This window comes from Siphateles boraxobius, unplaced genomic scaffold (assembly GCF_051911475.1).
Source record: "Siphateles boraxobius isolate OS27281-9 unplaced genomic scaffold, OSU_SipBor_1 130, whole genome shotgun sequence".
NCBI classification, from domain to species: domain Eukaryota; kingdom Metazoa; phylum Chordata; class Actinopteri; order Cypriniformes; family Leuciscidae; genus Siphateles; species Siphateles boraxobius.
The window spans coordinates 38821618-38847982 of record NW_027508734.1 but is presented as its reverse complement, the minus strand read 5'-3'; the positions used below and the strand labels follow the sequence as shown (position 1 = coordinate 38847982).

General features: G+C 37.7%; 2 protein-coding genes across 2 annotated transcripts in view; both read right to left on the bottom strand.

Annotated features, from left to right (window-relative positions):
• Positions 1-21733, bottom strand: part of b4galnt4b (beta-1,4-N-acetyl-galactosaminyl transferase 4b) — a 171754-nt gene extending 150021 nt beyond the window's left edge. The window contains exons 1-2 of the mRNA XM_077229364.1: positions 21129-21733; positions 20650-20859 (exon numbers count right to left, since the gene is read on the bottom strand). Of these exons, the coding sequence (XP_077085479.1) occupies positions 20650-20794 (145 nt within the window). The 5' untranslated portion in view covers positions 20795-20859; positions 21129-21733. The remainder of the gene's footprint in view (positions 1-20649; positions 20860-21128) is intronic.
• Positions 21734-23677: 1944 nt separating this feature from the next.
• LOC143737636 (USP6 N-terminal-like protein) overlaps positions 23678-26365 on the bottom strand; it is a 50524-nt gene continuing 47836 nt past the window's right edge. The window contains exon 14 of the mRNA XM_077229360.1: positions 23678-25970. Within this exon, the coding sequence (XP_077085475.1) occupies positions 25213-25970 (758 nt within the window). The 3' untranslated portion in view covers positions 23678-25212. The remainder of the gene's footprint in view (positions 25971-26365) is intronic.

Here is a 26365-nt window from a genome sequence, read left to right as displayed (position 1 = left end):
ATCCATGTTTCAGTCGTGACGGCACAATTTCGGTAGTGCATCATAAAGGAATTATGCTTAGGGCACCAAAATGGCTAGCAGCGGTACTGCACACAAAAACTAAATTTTATCGAATAAGTCAAGTCAAGTCAAGTCACCTTTATTTATATAGCACTTTTTACAATACAGATTGTATCAAAGCAGCTTCACAGTGACAACATGAAAATAATATAACAGAGTTTGTTTCTAAAAGAAAATTGAGTCAACGTCCACCTTAAGCAAGGCAGATCAATAATATTATTGAATATTAAATGTCCCCAACTAAGCAAGCCAAAATAACACAAAAAAAATAAACATGATGTCACAACTGAAACTTCTCCACATGTTTCGGTAGTGACTGTTTTAGTAGCGACAATTTTAAATACTTTTAAGCCCAGTTCAAAGATGATAATTAGCACATGGTTACCTAGCACATCTCTGAACAGTTGTACACACATAAAAACAAAATTTTATGGAATAACACCCAAAAAAGTTTGCTTAATTGCAGAAAAAAGGTGTTTGGTAGTGACGTTCCTTAAAGTTACACATAGATTTTTAGACTTTTGAACACATTTCCCTCAAAATGATGGTACCTATCTACAATGAAAGAGAGGCTATGAGATAGAGGGACACATGAATATTTCCTGATAAAAAAACTAGGGGTGTGGTTAAAATCAGTCTCAGCCAATGGACTAAAACACACACTGTTTCGGTAGTTACATGAAAATGCGGGACACATTTTTTAACAAAGTTTCATGATTTAAAAATAAAATATAAAATAATATAAAGTTTATTTTAACTTCACTTTTTAAAAGAAATCAAAAAGATATTTTAAAAACAACAATGGAAAATATCAATATAATTTTCACAAGTTTAAATTTAGGGGTTAGGGTTCGGGACAGGCACCTCCCAATTGAAAGTACCCAATAAATGATGATTTTATATATATTAAGCTTACTGATATTTCAAATATTATTGTGGGATTCAATAGATAATAGAAGGATCCTTGTAAACATCTCAAATTTGAATACTTAAATGCTTTTTAAATGTGTTTTTTGGTTGTGGGACAGCAGTTTGCACCAATTCTGTAGAATGTAATATAAACATATAAATATTTTAAAAAAAAAATTTATAAGAAAAAAATTACATTATATCTAAATACATTTTATTTCACAATAAGGCATGTAAAATATATTATCAGGCCAATTTTCTGCTTCTAATAACTGGAATGTAAAGAATAGTATACCAATTATCTTTTAATTCAAACATGTTATCAAATTCTCCCAGAGCCCAATAATCTTTGCTATGCTATCCATGTTAATTCTCCATTCTATACTACAGTAGACTATGTCAGAATTTGTATTTATACTTCCCAATGAATTGTATAGCAGTTATAACAAAATATACAGTTGATACATAAATAACACATAACTGAGTATCTGAAGCTAGAAAAGCAACCTCTGAGCAATAACATTTTCCACTGGGAGTGCTCATGCATGTGCTTTAATGGAGAAACTAGAAGCTTCTTTGAGAAAAAAAAAAAACTATCTGAGATCCCTTTAGTTCAAGACATCTGACATAATATCTAAAATCAGCAAAGCTGGTGAAGATAAGACATTTAATAAGAAATATTTCACCTTGATCTATTTCATGCCCTTGTTGTCCTGATATGACTGTCACCAGGGACTACATTGTAATTTCTTACTTGACTCTTATGCGCACTGATTCACAGAGGAACATAAAAATGCAGCATGTTGCCACCAATAATGCTTCATTTATCAGGACAGATGGCTGATGGGAAGGCATGATTTGTCAAGCAGAAAAAAAATACTAGCTTTTTACACAAAAAAGACAAAGGTGGGGAGGGAAGAAACGTTAAAAGGGACGTTTATACTGATCTTAGTTTTGACCTTGGACACAAAAGCAAAACATTGATTTATTTATGTGACTGAAGCTGTTGATCTTTTTGTCTGTTTACGTAAGTGAGCTCTCCTCAGAGTCTGAGAGTACGAGTTTGCCGTAACGGATTAAACTGAATTAAAAAGATTTGAAATGGAGAATTGCCATTAGCTGAACAGTTTGGTCTGAGGCAAGGCTTAAGATGCATCTGGTAAAGTTATATTTGTTCAGATGGAGGGGCTTGGGAGCGGTGCTGTTGTCGAAAGGGTATAAAAAGTGTCTATAGCTGCAGGACAGAAAACTAGACAATTGAGTTTTGGCAGGCATTTTATCTTCTGCATCATGAAACCCACACACACAAGCAGTCGTCCTTCCTTGCACAGTGGGCTTTCACAGCGGAGGCAGAAGAGCAATCAGCAGTGGTGTGAGCATTCACGTCTTCATACCTGAATCTGACAACACATAATTTATATGCAAACTAAATCAGAAAAACCTTACAGTATAATCACAATGTGATATGAATTTATATATAAATATATAACTATATAATTATAAATACTTATTTCGTTTATTTTTATTTTTTATAAATTAATCATTTTATTCAGCAATGATATGGTAAATTGATCAAAAGTGACAGTAAAGGCATTTATAATGTTACAAAAGATTTCCATTTCAAATAAATGCAGTTATATTAAATTGAAACAATTTTAGCACAATTGTTTTTAACATTGATAATAAGAAAAAAATGTTTCTTGAGCACCAAATCAGCATATCAGAATTATTTCCGAAGGAAAGTCTGACATTGAAGACTGAAAATTCAGCTTTGCCATCACATGAATAAATAGCATTTTAAAATATATTAAATTAGATATTAATTTGTAATACTATTAAAATGTTTTTGCTGTATTTTGATCAAATAAATGCAGCATTCAGTTACCTGAATGAGCCTGTGTTAACAGTTTTTACTGGTTGTCAGCCGAGAATAACATACTGCTGCTTGATGGCATGATTGACTAATCTTAATCACGCATTACACAGAGCTGTGTAATAATTTTATATACATTTATTTATAAGCCATTTTACCTAATGAGGATCAGCAAAATTCTTCACTGGTTGGTTGCCATAATATTTCACTATATAAGTGCAGACATTTGGCCCTCACAATTATAGCCAAACCCACACACACACACACACACAATCCCACAAACAAATCTCACATAAATTCAAAAATAAATGCATTTCAATTTCAAATCTTGCAAAACTGTAAGATTGAACACACAGACATGTTGCTAATTGCAACAGTAAACAAATTAATCATGAATGCAAATGTTTATAATTAGTATCAACCTCTGCAGAAGCATATTTGTTTCAGAGTTTCAGAGTTTCAGAATCAGCAAAATCTCATACGTTAAGCTTTAAATAGTCCTAACAGCTATGACGAAGAGGCCAGTCCAGCTTTTAGGCTTCACTACACACAGGTAATTGAAAACTAATCTATCTCTGCAGCGTATGCAGCAAGGCGTCCAACTGAAGAATTACAGATTTGCCACAGTAAGAATTATTATATTATTATTATATTCTGCAATTGTACAAAAGAGTATCTGCAATGCAGAGGTCACCCTCAGGTCCTCAAATGCCCATTTCAATTAGGCCTACCTTGCACTTGTAAACAATTTAAATGTTTCAGCATAAACTGCCTTGTGCATTAGTGAGAAAGGCTTGTGTATTTACATATTAATGAGCTGCAATTCAACTAACTGTAATTAGTTTATATATGAAGAAGTAAAATACCAAGGCAATCTCTCTCATTAATCTTCATACAAATAAAACCAAATTGACAGTGTAATCTGGTCAAGTTTCAAAGCTTCAACAATGGGTTAACATTAGGCTCCAAACAATAACCTTCATTATTGTGTGCAAGAAACTGGAATTTGGGCGGAAAATTGCATTTTTTCTTTTCTACCACTGAGAATTTTCCGCACTCTACTGATTACCTTTTCTAATTTTTTTCCCAAATGAAAGTCAATATAGCTTCACTGATGACAGAGCATGAGCTAAGCATACCAGACTCACCACTAAAGCAGAATGTGTGGCTAAAATCATTTTTAATGTACTTAGAGAGACCATTTTTAGTTAAAATGTCTTCAAATACTGTATGCATTACTAAAAATAGTCCTCAAGAGCAACACATGGACTTTATGTGTTGATAATACATTAGAGGTATCAAATATGGATAATCGATTGTAGGGCAATGAAAAAAATCCAGCTAGGGATGCAGAAAATATTCTTCCAGACAGGTTTTGACACTTGCTGTCTGCGCTGATATCGGTCTGTCTGATCTGTGTCTATCTGATGAAAAGACAGCACACACTACATCATGCCACCCGCTCACATACAAGACAGGTCTTTAACAATAGAGACTCTATAAAAAGATCAATCTAGCTTAGTGCAGCAGGGTGCTACATGGTTTAATGATTCCTTGTGTGTTTGAGGTGTGAGACAATTGTTAAGAATGGAGATTAAAGTCTGATATGGTTTTAGTTACTGAAAATAGTAAGTGGCATTTCACTGACATTTATTTTCATATCAAAAACAGTGCTAAAGGAGTTATCAGCACTGGTGTAGTGCAGGGTATACGCAGGTATACGGCGAATACCCACTTCTTTTTCAGTCGGCATTGCGTATACCCACTTCTAAGTCCCCTCTGATGTGCACCATTTGGTAGCTAATCCAATCTCACGTGAATAAAAACACCCAGTAAAGACAGTGATGCAGTGATCCCACACTATTGGACTAGGCAGGTACCGTCAATCTGACAATGCCCAACGCCAGATTGGATCAGAGCACTGTCAATCACTGCCTGATTGCTGCCTGGCATTTTGGCAATGCTCAGCGCCATTTTTAAATATGGCCTTTAGAATATTTAATTAAAGAATTAATAAGAAAGATTAAGTGAACTACTCAAACAAAAATTTTTTTTCAGAATAACAAACGACCTCGCAACGCTACATCGGTGCCGTTAGCCAGTAGCTCGGCTAACGATAGCCGAGCGACAGCACCCGCGCCTGCTCCATTCCCCACCACAGTCAGAGATAATGCCGACAGTGACAGAGATGCTGCCTTTTCAACTGCAACTTCGAATGAAGACGTCAACCAAGGTGAGCACTTTTTAATAGCAGGACCTTGTAAATTTAGTTAATAACATATGTCAGGGCTCAAAATGACCATTTGCCCATCAATGTGTTTCACAGTGTGTGTCATAGGAAAAACAGTCAGTTGGAGTAGAGCTGCACAATTCTGGATAAGTTGCGAATCACGACTTAAATTAACATTACATTTTAATGAATGATTCAATGACTCACTCGTAAAGACGTCACTTGTTTGATTACTGGATTATTCAGTGTTTTTGATCGAATCTCTTGAATGAATGATTCAATGACAAACAAATTTAGATTTTGCATTGTTTGTAAACTCTGGTTGACTCAATAATATGCCAATTCAGAGTACTTCACACTGCGTGTCAACTGACTGTTAAATGTTTAGGGACCCCAATTACGCCAATGCTGAATGTAAAGCATGCTTTTGTCACAGTTTGTGACACAATTAAACCATTTAGTGACCACTTGTGCGTGGAAGGGGGATTTTCATTAAAATAGAAAGAAGTTGAAGTTGAACACTTAAATGTTCATTTTTTTTTAAATAGAAAGCCCTAGAAAATGCATCCCACACCACAAGAGCGCCTGCTTTCAATATAATAGGCATTACTTGAATGCGTTCATTATGATATATTCAAGATGAGGCAAGCATGGTGTTTCAGTCAGAGATTAGTTTATTTTTACTGGCCCACAGACTATAGGAAGAGACTACTAAATAATTATGAATTTTGAGTGACTATTCCTTAGTCCAACCACACATGAAAATTAGACAACTATTCTCTCACCTTGCAAGTAGTCTGTGCCAGTATTTTCTATTGTGAACTATCTCTTAGAACAGCTGATTTGCAACAAATAGTGTAGGCCAGAGTGTGCCACCATTACAAGTTTACACTATCTGTTGCAAATCAGCTGTTCTAAGGGATAGTTCACAAAAGAAACGTCTTGGTTATGTATGTAACTAGGGCTGGGCGATATATCGATATAAAAAATATATCGATATAAAAAATATATCGATATATTTTTAGATGCGATATGGAATTAGACCATATCGCATATATCGCGATATAGTTCAAATTTGCGCTGTGATCATTGCTCTCTGCACTGCTTCCCGCACACCCGCCACTGCTCCTCCTCTTTCGAGGGGGGAGGGGCAGGAACAGACGCTCAGCCACTCTTCAACAAACATGGAGGAAGCAACAACGTCTGCGGAGCGTGCGGAGGAATTGGTTAGTAAAAGACGAAGAAGCAGCAGTAGCACCAAAAGCTAAGACACTGGCAAGCTTCTTCAAGCAGCGCACAGCCGCCACCACCACTGTACCAACCAAGAGGGGGGCTATTGAAAATGAACAGTCAAGTTACTTGCAGTCAGCAAGTGTGGATAGTGACACTGATCCCCTAAAGTGGTGGAAGGATCATGAAGTTGTCTTTCCAGCTCTGTGGCAACTGGCAAAAAAGTATCTCTTGGTACCAGCTACCAGTTCACCCTCCGAAAGGGTTTTCAGCTGCAGTGGCAATATCGTGACCTGCCACAGAGCATCTCTGAAGCAGAATGCCGTTGACAGGCTGGTGTTTCTCGCACAAAATCTTTAAATGAAGGAGGACACACTTGTCTTTCTTCAAATGTCTACCTCAAGACAGCATTACTGTTTATTAGGGCTGAACGATTAATTGCATTTGCGATAATATCGCGATATGATGAAATGCGATTTTGTAACCGCAAAAGCTGCGATTACACTGGTCATGTGACACGCGAGAGAAAAGCAGTCTGCAAATCAAGCATCTTGGCACGCTACGCATAGGTCTGGCATACAGGAAAGAACAGTTTATTTTTTATGTAGCCTATGTGATATTGTGTTATTTATTCTCCCTCCAACAATTCTGGATTGATTCAGAGAATTTCAGAATCGAATCTGAGCTTAGTTTTTAAACACACATGCGTGATGACGCTGCGCATGCTTTAGAAACAACCGTATTCTGCTTGCTTCTAATTTCTCTCTCTCTCTCTCTCTCGCTCTCTCTCTCTCTCTCTCTCTCACACACACACACACACACACAACACCGCTCGAACCTTCCGAAAAATAATCTTTCATAAAGTTCGGGGTTTAAGCGAATTAAGGACAGTCGCGGGCTTCATTGCACAGGTTTTGCCGCTTTGATGTTACTCTTGCAGTGCGCGGTCTTGGCCGCCGGAATTTTCCTTACAAATGCTCCACAAAGGCATTATGTCTTTTGGAATGCAGTTGGCTTATATATTAAAATTATGAAAATCACTGAGAAAGCTGCTTTCATTTTAAAATACTTACGCGCGCTTTGTGAAAAGTGCTCGTGCATGCGGCTCTGAGCGACTCATTGGGTAAATGTACTTGCATCTCAAAATGCTTTTGACGCGAAATTAATGTAAACACGGTCAGGTATATCTTAAACCAATAGGACAAACTACATTTACAATTTCAAAAGAGATATGTGCTTTAGTATGAATGCAATTTATCGTATAGGGGGAAAATCACTCCAGCACTTGAATGGAAAACGTCCAGACAGCCTACTTTTAAATACTGAAAGCACTCTTTGTTTATGGCTTGTAATGTTTTTTTTTTTTGTTCCTCTTTATTTACTAGCTTTTATATGTTGAAGCTATATTAGTTTATAGTCCATTTAAAATTCTTAACATGTAATTGGTTTAATTAATATATAAAAAAAAAAATTATATATATATATATATATATATATATATATATATAATGTATGTATATTTACACATGTAATTAAATACATATTTTAAGTATTATTAAGATTAATTAATAAGAAAAAAATTAGATCGGATCATGAGCTGCCTAAAGATTCCCATCCCTACTGTTCAATGATTTATTGCTTGTCTTTGTCGACTAATACAGAAGGTAAAGAACTTAAAGTAATCGCATATTAAATCGCAATCGCAATATTGGTTAAAAAAAATCGCAATTAGATTATTTTCCATAATCGTTCAGCCCTACTGTTTATCAAAGTAAAAAAAGAGGGGGGAAATGTTTGAGTTGATAGTCTGTTTCTGCAACTGGTTGAGACTGTTCAGATAAAAAATTGAGTTAACAAAAAGGAAAAGGTTATCTCAAGCTGATGTTTAAAAAAAAATCTTAAACTGAGCACTTTATTTTGTTCTTTCTTTATATATAAATGCTGCCCATACTAGGGTTTGTCATATTTTATTATTTTGTAATGTTCGTTCGTTATTTGCATCTGTGGATTTGTTAGAAAGGAGAAGACAATCTGTAATTTGATTTTAATAAGTCATTATAGTTGTCAAACTAAGAAATGTTTGATATTGTACTTTTCTCATAAAAAATATATTTTTTCAGAAAAAGATTGGCCTATTTTATTTTAAAGGCTATTTTTATTTAAGAATTTTTTTTATTTAAATGTGCACCTTATGGAGCTTTGATTTAAAAAAAAGGTACTCCTGTTGTTATACAGTATACTGTTTATGTTTACATTTTATTGTTATTTGAACAAAGCATTTAATTGTGAACCAGGTGAAGAAACCCGTTTATTATTTATTAATTTGATTTTGGAACTGTTCACCGAAATAGCCAGTTTTAATAAAACTACTTGTGACATGTCATATTTGGCTTTGACTTTGACTGAACATTTGCTCTCACTTTGCGGAAAAAATATCGGGATATATATCGTATATCGATATTCAGCCTAAATATATCGGGATATGACTTTTGGTCCATATCGCCCAGCCCTATATGTAACCCTCATTCCCTGAGGAGGAACGGAGACGTTACGTCAGTGACTGACGAATGGGGGTTTCGCTAGAGAGCCCTATCACCTTTGAGTTCTAGAAAACAAGCCAATGGTATGAAAATACCATGGGTCTGCAGAATTTGCATCGCAAACTCCGCCCCACCACGTGGGTATAAAAGAAGCCGCGAGTGCAATCTCGCATTATGTTACCTGCTGAGGAGGCGAGGCTGTGCGCCCCGGCCATTTCAGCGGTAGCAGCAGGCAGATGTAAATGTTCCCTTTCGTTCAGTCACTCCAAGATACGTCAGTGCCTGACGAATGGGAGTCCCAATCTAATCTCGCCACTGCGGCTGTCTTCCAGTGTCCTGCTCCTTGTCATGAGACTAGCACGAGTGAAGGGCCAGGCCAGGGGCGTAGCCATCATTTCAAAAGTGAGGGGGACAGAATGTCAAGTGTAATACCATTTTTTTTTTCAGACTTTTGTTGACAGGTTAATTGGCTTAATATGCTATTTATTTTTAAAGCAAAAAAACAGAAAGAAAGAAATGCAGATGTTCAGTACTTTATATTTTCCTGGCTTAAAACGAGGCGGAGGTGGTAAAATCCTGATCATGTATTTTAATTAGATAATAACATTTTGATTTTTCGTAGACCATCATTTAGCCTACTGTGTTTCCCAAAGTATTTTTGTAGGAGGATCTCGGTACTTCTAGGGGGGTCCAAAATTTTTTTTTGTACATTTTAAAGATAAATTCATTAATCTGGTGCACTTAGAGTCCCCCGAATCCACTTTTAAAAATAAATAATCCACCCGTCAACCGCCCAAACATATGATATTCTCTGATTTAGATATCTGATCATCGCATTACAATTATTCAAATTATAAGTGTTACTGATAAGCATGATAATATGGTTAAATATCAAACTGAAGTAGGCTGATTTAAAAATAACATTTACTTAAAATAAAAGTTCTTCTTTTGGCAAAATAACATTTCCTTAATAGCCTAAAGTTTGTCTTACTAAACTAAAACTTTCCAATTGAAAACCTTCAAATGTCAAGCTTTTAAAAATACTTCAAACTTTCTAGTTTGGCTTTTTCAAGAGAACTTAAAGTTTGTCTACAAACTTTTTTAGTTAATTGTAAAGTGTTACCGAATTATGGTAAACATCATAGTCTACACACGTTATTGCCTGATTCAAGCAGATCGTGGCTGTTAATGCATGAACATACAAATTCAGCATTAACAATCACCATGTTTATTCTAATTTGAAGGGCTTTGATAACATATCTGTGAAAATAAAAGACATTACGAATAAAAAAAGATTGAAAATAGTGCACGTTTGTGCGGGTATAGTGAATATTTTCAATTTACAATAAAACTTGTTAATTATTCAATAAGAGAAATAGGCAGAGGTATTCATCATTGTGCAACACAATTCGGATACCACATGACAACTTACTTACAGTGCTTGACTTTTTCGTGAAAAAGGAGTGAAGAGTTTTTTTTGCCGTTTTGAACTCTATGAAACTGATGGATTCGGCGCGGGTGCGAGCATGGGCGTGTCGTAAGCTAATGCACGAGTGACTAATTACCATGGAAGCGTGAAAGTCACGTATGTAGATAGACTATCCTTGACTCTTTGGATTTTAAATCTCGATGTAGGGCAGGCTATACACACCCGCGGAAACCTCAGCTTGTCATAGACACATTTGCCCTATGAAAAAGTGCGGGGGACGAATTTACATTTTATTAAAAGTGGGGGGGACACGTCCCCCGCGTAATCTACGCCCATGGGCCAGGCTAACGCAAGAATACCAAGGTACACTGGGTAGCATATCCCAGATGGAATATGTAACCGTGCCTACCCGCAGGGAGGACTTGAAATACACATATGACCTGAGTACGGGATAAATACAGTATGGAGAACTCAGAGGTATCCAGCCCGCAGGGAGGAAAGTTTGAACCTCAAGATGGCAAGAAGAGTCTTGCCAAGGGAAAGACATGTGCTCGGAGGAGACTTACCGTGGAAATACACATGTGGGGGTTGCCCAACTGGGAAACCATTCACATGGAGGCACCTAACCAATCACGATGGCTCACTGACCGTCTGACTGGCTCACTGCACTCTGGTGACGGCATCAAAAGTGCAGGAGGAACTCAGGGTCTAAGAAGAACTCATCTGAGTGAAATAGCGAACGTATCCAGTCCGTGGATACGTGACACAGAGCAGGTCCTACTTATTGGCTAGTGGAAGCGAGTACATGAGAGGACACTGGCTCTACACAGAGATTATACAATCTCACAAATGTGTTGGGTGTTGACCAGCCTTCAGCTCTGCAGATGTCTGTTAGTGAGGTGCCATGCGCTAGAGCCCAAGAGGAAGCCACACTCCAGGTGGAGTGTGCCTTCACACCTAGGGGGCATGGTCGACCCCGCGTCTGGTAAGCCAAGACAATGGCGTCCAGTATCCAGTGAGACAACCTTTGCTTGGAGAGAGCCTTTCCCTTCAGCTTCCCACCATAACAGACAAAAAGCTGGTCTGAGGTCCTGAAAGACTGCGCACTAAGGAACCAGATGACCAGGTCATGCTGTCCTACCTTCTTAGACTCCACAAGGTCGTGGTTCGCAGAGATCACGGCCACATAAACCTTCAGGGTGGAAGGAAACAGCCTTTGTTCCAACCCCTCTTGGAGGAAGGAGAGCACAGACCCAGAGCACAGCATTTTCTGGGACCTTCTCGGCGAGAAGAACACCAGGTGACGAAGAGGTTCCACGTCAACGCATAGGCATGTCGAGTGGACAATGCTTTGGCTAAAATGATGGTAGCCACCACCTGAGGTGGTAGGGTACTCAAACCTTCCGTGTCCCGTCCAGGACCCACACATGCAGGTTCCAGAAATCGGGAACCAGGTGCCAAAGGGTGCCCGTCTCTGAGAAACGAGGTCCTTCCTCAGAGGAATTGGCCAGGGAAGGGCTGTGACGAGAAGCACTAGTTCGGAGAAACAAGTCCTGGTGGGCCAATGAGGCGCAACCAAGAGGACCTGCTCCTCATCCTCCCTGATCTTGCACAGGACCCGTGCAAGAAGGCTCACTGGGGGTAATGCATATTTGCTGAGGCAGCACACGCCACCCCCAGGAACCAATCATCCAGCCTTGAGTGCTTGGGGGAGGGCGGCAGCCACCACTCCAGCCCGATACTTTCAGCTGCCCGGGCAAGCATGGCCGTCAGCTCTGGATCTGACTCGGGCAACGCTGGCACTCCCAAGGGAGGCAACGCAGCCGAATCCTCATCTAAAGAGGAATCAAGCCCGCCTTGTGATGCTGTGAGTGACAAAGCATCATCCGCCGGAGCCCCGAATGAAACACTGAGTCCCCGAGAGGAACCAGCTTCACCCGGAAGGTCCACGGCTTGCGATGTGCAGGGGAGGTGGCCCGAGAAAAATTTGTCGGGTTGTTCCACACCGTAACCCTCAGATCACCCTGGCCCCCAGCCAAAGTTTCCCCTCTCGAGGAGGAGATAGATTGGGGTGTGGTAGAGTGGACTCTACCTCCACGGAGGTCATTGAGTCTCGGCCTTAACACCACGATGGCCATGTTCCCGCAATGAGAACATGACTCATCTACGAGCGCTGCCTGAGCTTGATTAAAGTCCAAACACGCTAGGCAGCACTCGTGACTGTCAGGCGGATGGACCATGCGCCCACATCCAGAAACACATCTTTAAAAAGACGTTCCTGTGCAGCTCTTTTAGATAAGGAAAAACTTTTTCAGCAGTGTTGAAGCGTCCTGGTGAGAAACACAAGCTGCGTGCAAGCCACTGCACAGACCAGCTGCAGGATTGTGAATCAGCTGAAATGCGCAGTCACACCAACACCGACTGAAGAGCGCTCGTTGCTTGAAGAAGGTGAAGGAGAAGACACATACACACTTCGGCTCCGAAGCAGAAACATAATGTGAGATTGCACTCGCGGCTCCTTTTATACCCACGCGGTGGGGTGGAGTTTGCGATGTAAACTCCGCAGACCCATGGTATTTTCAAACCATTGGCTTGTTTTCTAATACTCAAAGGTGATAGGGCTCTCTAGCGAAACCTCCATTCGTCAGTCACTGACGTAACGTCTCCGTTCCTCCTCAGGGAACGAGGGTTACATACGTAACCGAGACGTTTCTATTGTGAAATATCTCTTAGAACAGCTGATTTCTAATTCCCCCATTCGTCAGTCACTGACGTAACTCGGAGTGACTGAACGAAAGGGAACTACTGGGGCAGACGGCTTGCAAGGTGAAAGAATAGTTGTCAAATTTTCATGTGTGGATGGACTAAGGAATAGTTAATCAAAATTCATAATTATTTAGTAGTCTCTTCCTATGGTCTCTGGGCCAGTATTAATTGCAAAAACTGCATCTCTTCTCTGGCTAATATTAATTTCATAATGATCCTTTCTCCGTGAAGTCAAGCAGAAAAATGTAAGTGATAATGTGCAAATACTACTGGCCCATTTTGGGGTGAACTAATATGCAAGACTAGTCTTATGTCACTATTTATAACACAGATCGTTCATCCTTTGCTGGGACGCTTAAAAAAATATTGGGGGCATAAATTAAGAGTCAATGTGGAACAAGCTTCCCTTGATTAATTCATGTTAAAGTCACCATGAAATAAAAAATTTACAATTCTTATTTTTATGAAATATTCTAGTTTTTATTATAAATTATATTTATTATTATTATCAGTGCATATCATTATTCTTTTTTTATTTTATTCAAATGCCCTTCAAAACGTCCCCTCCCATTTGCAGCAACATCTTTTCTCTTCTCTGATGTTGTGTTTTTCGGCACGAGGGCAGGACAACCTGTCACTCACAATAATTAAACGATCAAATAAATTCCAGATGGACAAAATCAAGCCCCACCCTATATTTTTTTCTTGTTCGAGAAGCTATTTCACTCGGATATACATCACAACAGGGAAAAAACTTCCGTTTCATGGTGACTTCCAGATAACAAAATAATTTATGTAATGCATTCATTCATATTGCAATGCACCTGCACTTTCAAGATGGGTACACACACACATAAGGCAGGTGTGCCTATAGCCTTTCTCTGCCCTTTACCCACAGAGCCTGACGGCGGCTCTAACATCTGTGTGCCAGCTGCTGCTACAACATCTGAGGGAATTGCATGGGAATGACCAACAGAGAGATTGGCCACTAACACACAAATTAACATGTGGCATGATGTGTTTTTTAACACTGCAAACCACTATACTACAATAATAATGGCATATATGTTTCTGCTCATAAGTGTGCATGCTCTTTGTAGAAACTAGAAGTCAGGACAATATATATATATATATATATATATATATATATATATATATATATATATATATATATATATATATATATATATATATATATGTGTGTGTGTGTGTATGTATCGCACGACATAAGTAGGCTATACTTGAGTATGGTATGTATGGTATGTATTTTCAATATGTTAAAATATTTAAATGAAACTGTTGTTGTCAAGTAAGCTTCATTTGTCCCCTGTTGCAATTATTACAAAATAATACTGAATGATACTAAAATGTAAAAACACAGAATGTTTTCTGTGGAGAGTTATGTTTAGGTTTAGGGAAAATACCATTAACTCAGTATAAAAACGATGATATTTTGTGACATTTATGAATTAATGACAGGAATATATAGTGTGGGGAAGACAAAACATCCACCCAGTTCATCACTAATAATCCTGTGTGGAGGTTTAAAAGTGTGTCTTTCTTGAGTAAAGTCCTCTAGCTGAGCCTCCCAGCTCTGGAAGAATGAAGAGAGCGCCATGAACATTAATATTTATAAATGAATACATGCATATGTTAGATTCCTCTGTTTGGGCAAATGAGAGAGATACTACGTTTCACATTGAGAGAAAAAAGGGATAATAAATGAAAGGGATGAAGGGACAGATCTCCTACAGAGAAAAAGACTGCCCAGTCCCTCATCTGTTGCCTGAAATATTGTGATTTGTAACAGTCATTGGGAGCTACAATACAGCTAAAAAGACACAAGAATCAATTCAGTGCTTTCAGTGCTGTAGCCTTTGATACAAAAACAACAAGATGTATCATCTAAATCAATCACACGTGCAGCCAGTGATTTCTTTCATTAGGTCAAAAGAAAATAACGGAGTAAAAGGTAACCAGAATAAACAGAACTTCACCTTCCTAGACCCAAATACTCACATAGATAGGAAGGGCAGCAGGTCTTACAGTAAGAAAATATAGAATTAAAGAAAGACCATTGAACTTTACCTGAACTGAATTGATTCTGTGGGACCAAATACATATACTAGATGCAAAATACTCTGTACTTCAGTTAATTAAAATAGATGTGATAATGTAACAACTTATTTTAAGAGTCTATCGGGGACAGGGGTGTTAACAGCTAAAGCAAATTAATTTGAGAATCAGGGCTTTAAACATGTAATATTTGAAAACACCAACAGAACCTGAACTTTATATTACTGTAGGAATTTGCATTTTCCATGGCACTCTCAATACCTTTCACAGAATTAAATTTAAATGAAACAAGAAAGCACTGTGTTTTTGAAAGCATGAAAATTATGCAGTGATATTAAGAATTTCTGTAAGAATGTTTTTAAGGTGCAACCTGTCCATGTTAATCGCATGCTAAATTTATTTCAGTACAGATTCCAGCTTTTTTTATCAAAACAAAAAAGGGATTATATCATGAAATAAATCTATAATAAAGTGACAAATAGTGACAATGCATGTATATTTCAGCCAGTACATAGTATTGATGCGCACCTACTATTGAATGGAATAAATAAATAAATATTGTTGCTATGGTTACCTCCTCAGTCAAACTTCTGTTTGCAAGGATCTATTTACCAGTGAAAATACAAGCTCTGACTTATACTCTATATAACCCTCTTCCCACATTTGCTTAAAATGCTAGCGTTAAAATGAATTAAATCATATCCTTCAAAGACAGAACTATTTGTTTAAGATGTTAAATTGAACACAATTATGTGTTAACATTGAAAGTCCAACAGATTCAACAGCATTGAGTAAAAATACACCTGCACCAATTTGCCACAACACGCATACAACAATGCAAACTATTTTCATCAAAGCAGCAGGTTGAACACATCCATTACGGAGGGGGCCTCCATCCACCCACACATGAATCTATAGCAACTAGATCTCTGTCCAGCAGACAAACTCTTTGAAGACCAAATATACAGCTGTTCTCAAAACATGCATGGATGATGTGCCTCCATATGATTTTAAATTTAGTATTGATTAGTAATTGATGTATGTTTTATCGTTTCAAAACCTACTTAAGGAGTGAATATATACAACAGTTCAACAAAGAAGTACAGTATGGAAATTAGTAAGGAAAAGCCATGCAGCATCTAAAGACTCTGTGTCTGGAACTGGTTTTTAACAACACATGATCTTCTGCTGCTAGATATGTCCAAGCATCGATTGTGCGTACGCAATGCTTCTATCGCTTGTTTCTCTTCACCTGTGTTTTGATCTGGAGATTCTGTACTCTTTCAGAAGATGCGAAATACCGCTCCCTACCGTATGACAGTGATAACATGGATTGCAAATTCCAAGGCTGTCTGAAATTGCCTCCATACCTTTATTTGTAATGGTGTCCAAAACCCAAAGATAGATTCATACAAAGCCAAAGCAGGACCATTGCAACACGAAGCAGAGGGGTGTCATTGCTAAATGGATCAGCATAAATACCGTATAATCAGTAATATTGTGAAATATTATTACAATTAAATGATGATTATTACAATTAAATGAATAATGTAAGCATGACTGAATGTCACACCATCTTAAAAGGACCAACTGAACTTGCACCTGTACTGTTAGCCTAGCAGATGGATAAAGATTCCCCTTTCCTTCGTACTGCAAAACTGCCTGTATAAAATATTATTTATGCTCAATACATTGACAACAGCCAATCTGACTTTTTGAAAGGCAAACAAATTATCAATATTGGCAAAGATTACTAATAGGACAAAGGCGGAAAAATACATTATTTTGAAATAATGTATAGGATCCAAACTGTGTATGCAATATACCAACTTCTCACAGTAAAAGAAAATTTGTTAAAAATGTACATGCAACCTGCAACCGCCCATATAGTTACCTGTCCCTAAATAAAAGAGCCATGAATAAGGAATGATAATGGCTCCTCTACAATTGGATTCAGGCCATGCAGAGCACAACTTCAGCCCTAGAGCCAGAGCCACTGCTGCATCCAGGAATACCAATGATAGTTTGAGCTGCCAGCAACTCAAATGAAAGGCAATAAGATGCTGGTAAAAAATGTTTGGGGGGGGGGGGGGGGGGGGTCTTTTATATGTAATACATCATTTTTGGGTGTATGAAACATGCTTGGTTACACTATAGACTAATGGTCCGTCATTAATAAGTAATGCAGGAGAAATGAATAGGTCCAGGTCACTAGTAGACTTTGAAGAGTGCCTAGGTAACACATAAAGTAGTGATGCAAGTCCAACAAGAGCTTCATCTGTGACGACAGTTATCCTATTACTGTATGCTTTGAAAAGGCGTACACTTTCGTACGCATTTGTGGTTTCATTTCATACATTAATCTCTGTGATATCCAGCTGAAGAAGGAAATGAGCCTGGCACAGATGGGCTTATCCAATCTGAGTGCAGCCCAGTGGCTTCACACCTGAACGTATATGACCAGTCAGTCTCAGTCCAAATTTCACAGCAGGTGTAGGTGACACATGAACTTGGATGTAAGCCGACTGCCTCCCAATTAACCAAGTGGGTGGCAAACAAACTGCTCCATCTTGCAGAAAGAAGCCACAGACAGATCTATGAAGTGATCTATGTGGTGATACTTTTAGCTGCCCAGGCGAGGACCACTGATAATCCCAAAGCATTGCTGGTTGCATGGACATTCAAGCACCAAGCAGAGACACACAAGGGCAGTGCTTGTGGATGATCATGGATGTAATCTGCGAAATGGTAATCAGCCAGTCATAAGCTAGGTTGTACACCATTCAGAACTGAATTGAGAATGTGTTTTTAAATTCTGTTTCAGTTCCTGAATTTTAATTGAGGTAGTGAACAGCATGTGGAAATTATATCAAAAAAATTTTACATTTAGTTTATGTAGTCCATCATATTACATAAATTCTCTTTTTTGGGCCAGGGTTGAAGAACTTCACTTCGTTTTACAAAATACTTTACTTGGGTTTAATTTTGTTTCGATTGAAATTCATGAATAAAATAAATGACATGCCTTATGTAGCATGTGTCAAGTGCCACAGTACTTTTCAATGATCGTAAACTATACTGGATAAACCTGTAGAATGTGCTTTAAGATGATTGGACAAACACATTTTTTGTGTTTCATGTAATTTTATAATACATAAAATTACTTCAACTACAGGAGTTAAATTCATAATTTAACTCATTTTCCAAAAAAATTCATGCCTTTTTTAAAACCGAGTTGTTCATAAAAATTGTTATAGAAATATTTACACATAAAAAGTGCACAATATGATATATTTAAGCAATGGTAATGTTTTTATTTTTAAAATCTTTTTTAACCATATTTCTTATTGCTACTGTAAACCATATACATATGTAAACGTATGATAGGCTACCTCACTGAGCTAAGAATAACTGTAAGAAAAAAAAAATGTTCCAGTGTCTCTTCTAAGTAGTCATCTTGAATAAGACTTCATATTTCAAAATGTGCTTCTGCCTGAATTCTCTGACTGGAAGTATGCTCATCAAAATCTGCATGTTTTATGCTCTTCCTGTCTTGGTGCTGAGTGGACCACCACCTGCTCCATGTGTCCTTGCCCCGAGCCAAGTCAACAGACAACGGACTGTTCAGTCACCTAAACACAAATGCAGGATCTCTCCCGCTGATGAAAAGACTAGCATTCAATATGCACAGTATAAATGCAATTAAAAACTATAATGCTTGTTGAGATTAATAATTTAAGCGATGTACCTTGTGTCCCAGTTACATAACTCAGGCTTAGGCATTTTTATTTTATATCTATTACTGTGACAACAAGTGTGTCTCCAAAAGACTGTCCACAGAGATCAAAATGCCCTCCAAGACGTTTACCTCCCCTCTGACTAATGACTAACAGGGTGAAGTGACTTGAGAGCTTAGCGCTCTCACTGCCCACCTATATGAACGTCTCACTTGAGATAACTGTGGCATCTGTCCAAAACACCCCCATTTGCATAAGCATTACCTTGTGTGTTGAGAGAAGCTTAACACAAATTTCATTAACCTATGGGTTAAAAGACTCTGTACCTCTAATTTCTCTGCCTGTCAACTTCAGCCACAGAATTCACAGCAACTAGCTTCCATTTTTAAATCTCAGTCAGTGGAAAACCAAAGAGTGAAAAAAGCCTAGAGCCTTTATACTATAATTAGAAATATACAAATTTATTCCTCTCTCAAATAGTCACAGTTTATCAACTAATCCGCAACAATTACTTCACCTCCAATAACAAAGGACATATGGCTTCAAGGTAAACGTTAATGAGAGACTGTGATTAAAAAAAATCCAATTGAGTTTTTTAGAATGCTAAATTAGAAATTGTTTTAACATTTTCTCAGAGCAAATATGGCATTTTTGCATAAGAGAGGATGTGGGTGTGGTATGAAAACAACAAATGAGTGTTTTAATGAAGGAAACCAATTCAGAATCTCAAACTAAGCTTATATTGATTAGTGAATCTGCTGATTACTGTATATCATAATTTTTCCAGTTCAACCTATTTAACAACATCCGAACTCTGCATTATGGAAGGAGTTAATGCAATGTTACTAAGTGGTAAGCAAAAAAAAAAAAAATCACATCATGTGAGCTGAATAAAAATGTCTGAGCACTGAAATTCATGATTTCTAACTATATATCATACATTTTATGCTACATGTATGCATATCTACTATGTGAATAAAAGTCTGGATATGTAAAAAGCATTTTACGTGACCTCTCTTATGCATTCACACACAACACCAAGTAAACAGAAAAATGTGTAAAAGGTCACTACTAGTGCAGTTAGAATTGTGTGGTAAGTGATTATTCCTGACAGAAACTAAAGGAAGGGGAACTCTTGTCACTGAATTGGTACCTTTCAGGACATTCATCAAATTGTGCCTATGGGTTAGACTTAATTTCTCTTTAAAAAGCATAAAGGAAAATTATCTTTGCACAGAGCCGCTTCAGGTCTTATCTGTAGTGCTAATGGTTGTACAACCAAGAGTAGAAATTAGTTTGGGAATAATCAGCAGTTCGCTGGGCAGAAATAAGAGATAATTAAACTTGAACCTGAAGGAAAAATCCTTATTTAGATCATCCAATGGCTTAAGCAATGGACAGCTCTATTTTAATGTATTGCCTTCCTCATTAACCTGCTCCTTAAACCCAATAGAAACATTGAATTGATAATTATGAATAGCCAATTTTTCACAGTCAGCTTCTCATGGTTAGATTTTTGTCCAAATATTTTACATATTTTCTTGATCCTGGATCAACATTCATCATCATGTCTGAAAATGTAGTCTTAACCCTAACCCATAAGTTATCAATAAAATCAGAGGGAAATTAATGATATAGGTGAATACTGATGTAGAAGCACCAAACACTGGTTGTAAACCTAGTGAAAATTATGAACTTGTCCCTAAAATCTGATTGGTTGATTGGAATGTTGTGTTCCAGGATCCAGGAACATGTACTTGTAACTTGGTGAAATCACGTTCACCATCATCCATACCAACCTTTCCCATAGTTGAAGTGGAGTTTGATGGCTTTGCCTTGGTTGATGTGAAGATACGTGAACCCAATGGCAAACATAAGCAAAACGAGCAGCAGAAGGAGCTTAAACTGCTTGCGGATCTTCTTCAGAGGAAAGCGCATCCTCATCACAGTAACATCACCCACTCAGTGGAAAATTCAGACTGGTGCCCTTCAGTGTTGATCTTGTACAGCTAGAATTTCAAAAGATGTTGAAATGATCAGCTTCACACTCACAATACTGATAATAGTTGCAGATTGGAACAGATATAGATTTGCTAATGAACATCTAAAGACTGTTTCCTTTATACTTGATGAACATATGTTTTTATAACAATGACATTCAAAACTTCCCCGCCACATCCGAGTCTGCTGTAGCCTTCTAATTCATTCATTATAGATGACATTTACACGGATATGTGTACAGTCGGTTATTATTGCTTTCATAATCATGAATACTTACCGTAGACGTGTTTTTCTCAGTAAAACTGGCATGTCTAACCGGTGTCAACACAGGAGATGTGTGTGTGTGTGGCTGATGTTGCGCTGTCCTGTGTCTGTCTTGACTGCTCACTTGAGTCCAACCAGAACAAACTTAATGTAGACTACACACTTATTTCCTTTTCGACATGTCTTCATACACGGAGGTTTTCATCTTAAAGTCTGTTATTGTCATTATAGTTCAGCACAAATCATTACTCCAGGCGCGTTATGTGATGAGCAGACAGTGGAAGTGTTAAAGTATCTGTTTTTCTCGGTTTATTCTCGTGTTTATTGTGAGAAGAGCGATGAAAACAAATAAAGCTCTGCATGCGTTGATAAAGCATCGCTGTTTTCTGGTTTTGTATCGGTGCCTCTTCTCGCGCTGGTAGCCTATTCACGAGCACGGTTTTGTTTCCCCGGTCTGTTTTACAGTCTAAAAAAATCGACAGCAAACATCTTCGTGTGGTGCCATCTAAATCCTTGTGTTGAGTCCTTTTTGTTTTGATGTTCTCTGCTATTAAAGAAAACGGAAATATTCCCCCATCATCAGCGCATCTGTCCGACCGCATCCCATCTTTGCATCCTGGTTTTCAACAGTAGGCTGTTCTGATGGATAGAGGGAGCTGTTACCTTCATGAGCAAGACTTCACAGCGCGCGTTCCCTGAAAGCCTCGAGAATTATCCCTGGGCATTGTTGAATCCACCTTCACTCCATTCACACTGACGCTTACGACTCTTAAAAAGACATTAATTGGACTGTGTTTGCACGTTAGCCTACTTATTTGGTAATGTTGTATCTTCATGTAGGCTACCGTGGGCTATTGTTCTGAAAAGTTTAGCCTGATGCAGTGGCCGAGCAAAGTATAGCCTTTCTTCAGACTGAGACTCCTGCTTAGTATAGTAATCAGCCATTTCTAGTGTTTGGAATGATAAAAAAAGTCTAACAACTAAATGGCATTATTATCATATTAGGCAATTATTTTAATTATTATTTATGGAAACATTTTAATAACTCTAGGTAATAGGCCTACCAGCCTAATAGACCTCGAATTTAAACTTTAAAAATAAGGGACACACTTAAACTAATCGTTTTCTAATTAGATGTGGTATTTAAAGTTTTTGAATTATATATTATATATATATATATATATATATATATATATATATATATATATATATATATATATATAACTTATATTGGATAACTTCCATGACTGTATCCACGATGAGAAACACAATTACACCATTAGAATACCATTATTATAAGGGTTTTTAAAATCTAATTATTTTAGCACTTATTTTGTGAAAATATCTATTGTACCACTCTGAGAACATGATAAATGACCACAGCCCACTAAATTAAAAACATACGGCCTGATTAGTACATGTACAGGTATATAGCAAAGCTTTAGAGCTAATGTGAAGGAATATCCTAATAACAAGTGAATTGTTCATTGTATTGTTCATCTTAGTTTATCCAAATGGATTTCTCTTTATATGGTAAAGTCAGTATGTGGGTGTATGATGATATTTACAGCAGTTTCTGTTTTGCACCATTGCTAAAAATCTACCAGAAGTGTCTATTATTAAAGGCTCATGGAGGAGGGCTGGATAACAGCTTGGTCTGAATAAAGTATCCTTTAGAGAAACCCTTAGTATGTCAGGATTAAAGGTGCTTCCTTTTCCTTAGGTATAAAGCAGGAGAAAGAGAGGTGTATTCTCAAACTTTCCATGCAAGTGCTAATGTTCAGCAACCCTGAGAGTTGATTCTGTTTCAGTTCACAGGAGCTGATAAAAATCAGATCAAAGCTGAATATGAACAGACAATATTTCCAGTCTAGCTGCTTTAGGCCTAGCCTATATCTTTAAATTTGATCTTTTTTTTCTTCAGATCTAACATAGTTAAATGCTAAAGAGTAGTCTAGACGAGTGCAGTCCCATAACCTTTGTAGGGTAAAGTGTTGCATTGCAAAACTAAGCACAGATGAGCGCAATACCTGCTCAATTATGAAGATGAGTGATGGTGTGTCATCTTTCTCGCGTCTGCTCTATTTCTGTCACCCCTTCTCTCTCTCTCGTTGAGGCTCAATTATGATGTATGGCACTCACAATCTGCCAAGGCGTGGCATCCATCACACAAACCTGTGTCACCACATGCTGTCAGTGTCCTCCGAGAGCAGGAAACAGACATGAAAGATACTCCTATTACAGGTAGTCTGATGATGCTAGCAAATATCTCACTGCGGTATCAATCTCTGACGTGTTCTCTGAGATGGAAATCTAAAACATTGCTGCGCCTATAGTTCACCAGAACACTTTTTCTATGCATAAAAGAAAGCAATAATGAAATTGATTATAATGGTATTGAACTTTTGCTGAAAATTTGACAAGTAACTAAAACTGGGGAGAAGTGCGAATGAGGAATCAGTGAGGATACATTGTAAACTAACAGTTGGTTTACAGAGCCCTCTTGTGGTCATACGGAGCATTTACGTATTGTGTGTTTATAAAAAATCTGCACAACCCACATCAGATTAGAAACGTTCTATTTCTGCAAATCTAATTCAAACATAGAATAACAAATTAAATAAGTATATATTTACTATATACAGACTGAATAAAACCAAAGCCTTTTGGTTGGAGTTATCAAAACTCCTTAAAAGGAATGTACACTATCCATAACTCAAATAATGTACTGAAAACATATTTTGAATTTGAAAAAAAAAACTGATAACTATGACAGTTACAGAGAGGCATCTGACAGAGTCCAAACTGTAATAGATTTTAAAACCATCAATGTCTTAATACAATGGCATAATAACTCATTTCACACTTACAATATGTTTACACTGTTATTCTGAGAGGCAATACAGCTGCTTAAAAATGCTTAGAGAACCTGTTGTGATAATTAATGACTGTAGAATTACTTTACTTAAGAATACTTATTTCCATCGTTTCCATTCTATTTTCTTTAGTTTTTGTACTTGTCTACATATAATGAAGAGAAACATCATCTGGCAAAAAAATTCATAACCTCAAAGCATGAGTTTGTTAAACCAGTTAAAATAAAACTGAAGCACTTCCTGGGTAAAGCTTTCTAGGACCAGTTAGTTTTGTTTTTTTAAAGTAGGCGTATGCTAGATGAGGCCATCAGAAAGCAAATCTGACATTAAAGTTACTTACAAATACAAAATACTATAAGCGTTAAAATACTATACTCTAAAAAGCTAAATGTACAAAATGTTCACACAAATGAAAAATGTACAAATATCTAATGTATAGAAAGTTGTGGTTAGAGGTGACCAGAAAAATATGGTTCAATCTTGTTAAAGGCCATATTTAATATTGCCATCAGCTTTTCTATATGGGAAGTAGTTGTCTCAGTGAAATTGTGCCAGATCGTTTTGAGCCATACTGCCCTATCAGAATTATAAATATTACCTTGCGGACTGCAAAATTACCATAAAGCTGGTATCAACAAACAATCACAATCACACATCACAAACGGAGCCTATTTGATTTATGACCATTCAAATTACCACACACTACAAGTATATTACTCTGTACCTTCTTATCAGAGAGGGTAAGCTACTGTGTCATTTAACCTGGAGTGGAATGTGATATTAACAAATAATTACAATATTGTCAAGCCATAGCATATTAACCACTGGTTGATTTTGAATGTTAGAAATCACTATAGTTGAAAATCAGTTGTTTTGCAGTGCGGTTCAGAACATGTCTTTTCATTACAGCTATTACCATTACATTATATTAGGATACAGAAATTGCAAAGACATTGGCGGTGTTGTGGTGTTATTAAGTGACGGTTCTGTGCAAACCATATCCAACTCAGAGAGTGCGGAAGAAATGTCAGAAGGCAGTTGTTCATAAAACAATTGACTATATGCTGAGTTGTGTATTTAACAGTGAGCCAGCTCACTTTTTTATGAAGACTTTATCTTGGTCAATCCTGCTGAAAAGAAAATATTAAAATACTTGCTTTTATCAATAATGCTTTCCAAATGAACATTGGCAAAGCACTTGAATAAAAGTTAGTTGGCGGCTTAAAATGTCTCTGACTTGGGCAAGTGTTGGCTGGATGGGTGTTGAAACAGAGGGTCTGAATGGACGGTGGGAATTGATTTGTCAGATAACTGTGCCTGCTGGCAGGCTGTTGAGGATGTTTTGGGCGATATGAAGAGTCTCTCTGAAGATTTGTCCATATTCTGACTTTCATCATCTCCCACCTCTCCATTTTCAGAGCTGGATACATCGGAATGCTGCATGGAAACAGATTGGAAATTGTCCGAGGGTAAGTCACTCTGCACACTGCCCCCTAGTGTCTCTGAAGTGTCCTGCTCCAAGTTTTGGGATGTTTGTGAAGCCATTTCACCAGGTGATGTTTCAGCCACATTTGGAGGTGGAGTAGAATCGTACAGCTCCGGTTGGTTTTGGGTCTTATTAAGCTCTGGGACAGGAGGTTCGTATGGAGGAGGCCATTCCCCGCCATCCTCAGGGGCTCCTATCATTCCGTCAGGTGTGAGGGGAATCTGGCTGTGCACTAGAACCGGGTCGGGTGACGGGAGGGGTGACATGCTGCCAGAGCCTCCATCTTTGTAAGGCTTCTTGTCCTGTGGAGGGCTGTCATCCAGCATGATGGACTCCTGCAGTAGAGAGATGTGCAGAAAGGCTGGTGGCCGTTTGATGAGCTGGGCTTTGTTGGGCGTGTCTTCTGAGGGGCTCGGTTTGGGCCTTTTGACCGGAGTCAGAACTACAGGCAGCTCCAGACCCAGAGGTTTCCTTGGAAACTCATCAGGCTTAGCTGTGAACACAGAAATAATGAACTAGAGTGGACAGAAAATGTAGGTGACCTACATGAACTGTGGGCAAAAATATATTTATTTATTCATTTAATTTATGCTGTGAGGTGGATGGAGCACTCCATATGTTTTCATTAATTTTAATATACAGTACAAATAATGAAATAATGAATACAGATCCTGAATACAAATTTTGCTGTTAAATTTAATGTATTCCTGTGGTGGCAGAGCTGAGCCGTTACTCCAGTCTGCAGTGTCACACGATCCTTAAGAAATCATTCTAATATGCTGATTTTGTGCTCAAGAAACATTTCTTAATATTATCAATGTTAAAAAAATAGTTGTGCTGCACGTGCTCCATGATAACTTTTTCAGGGTTCCTTTATGAATAGAAAGT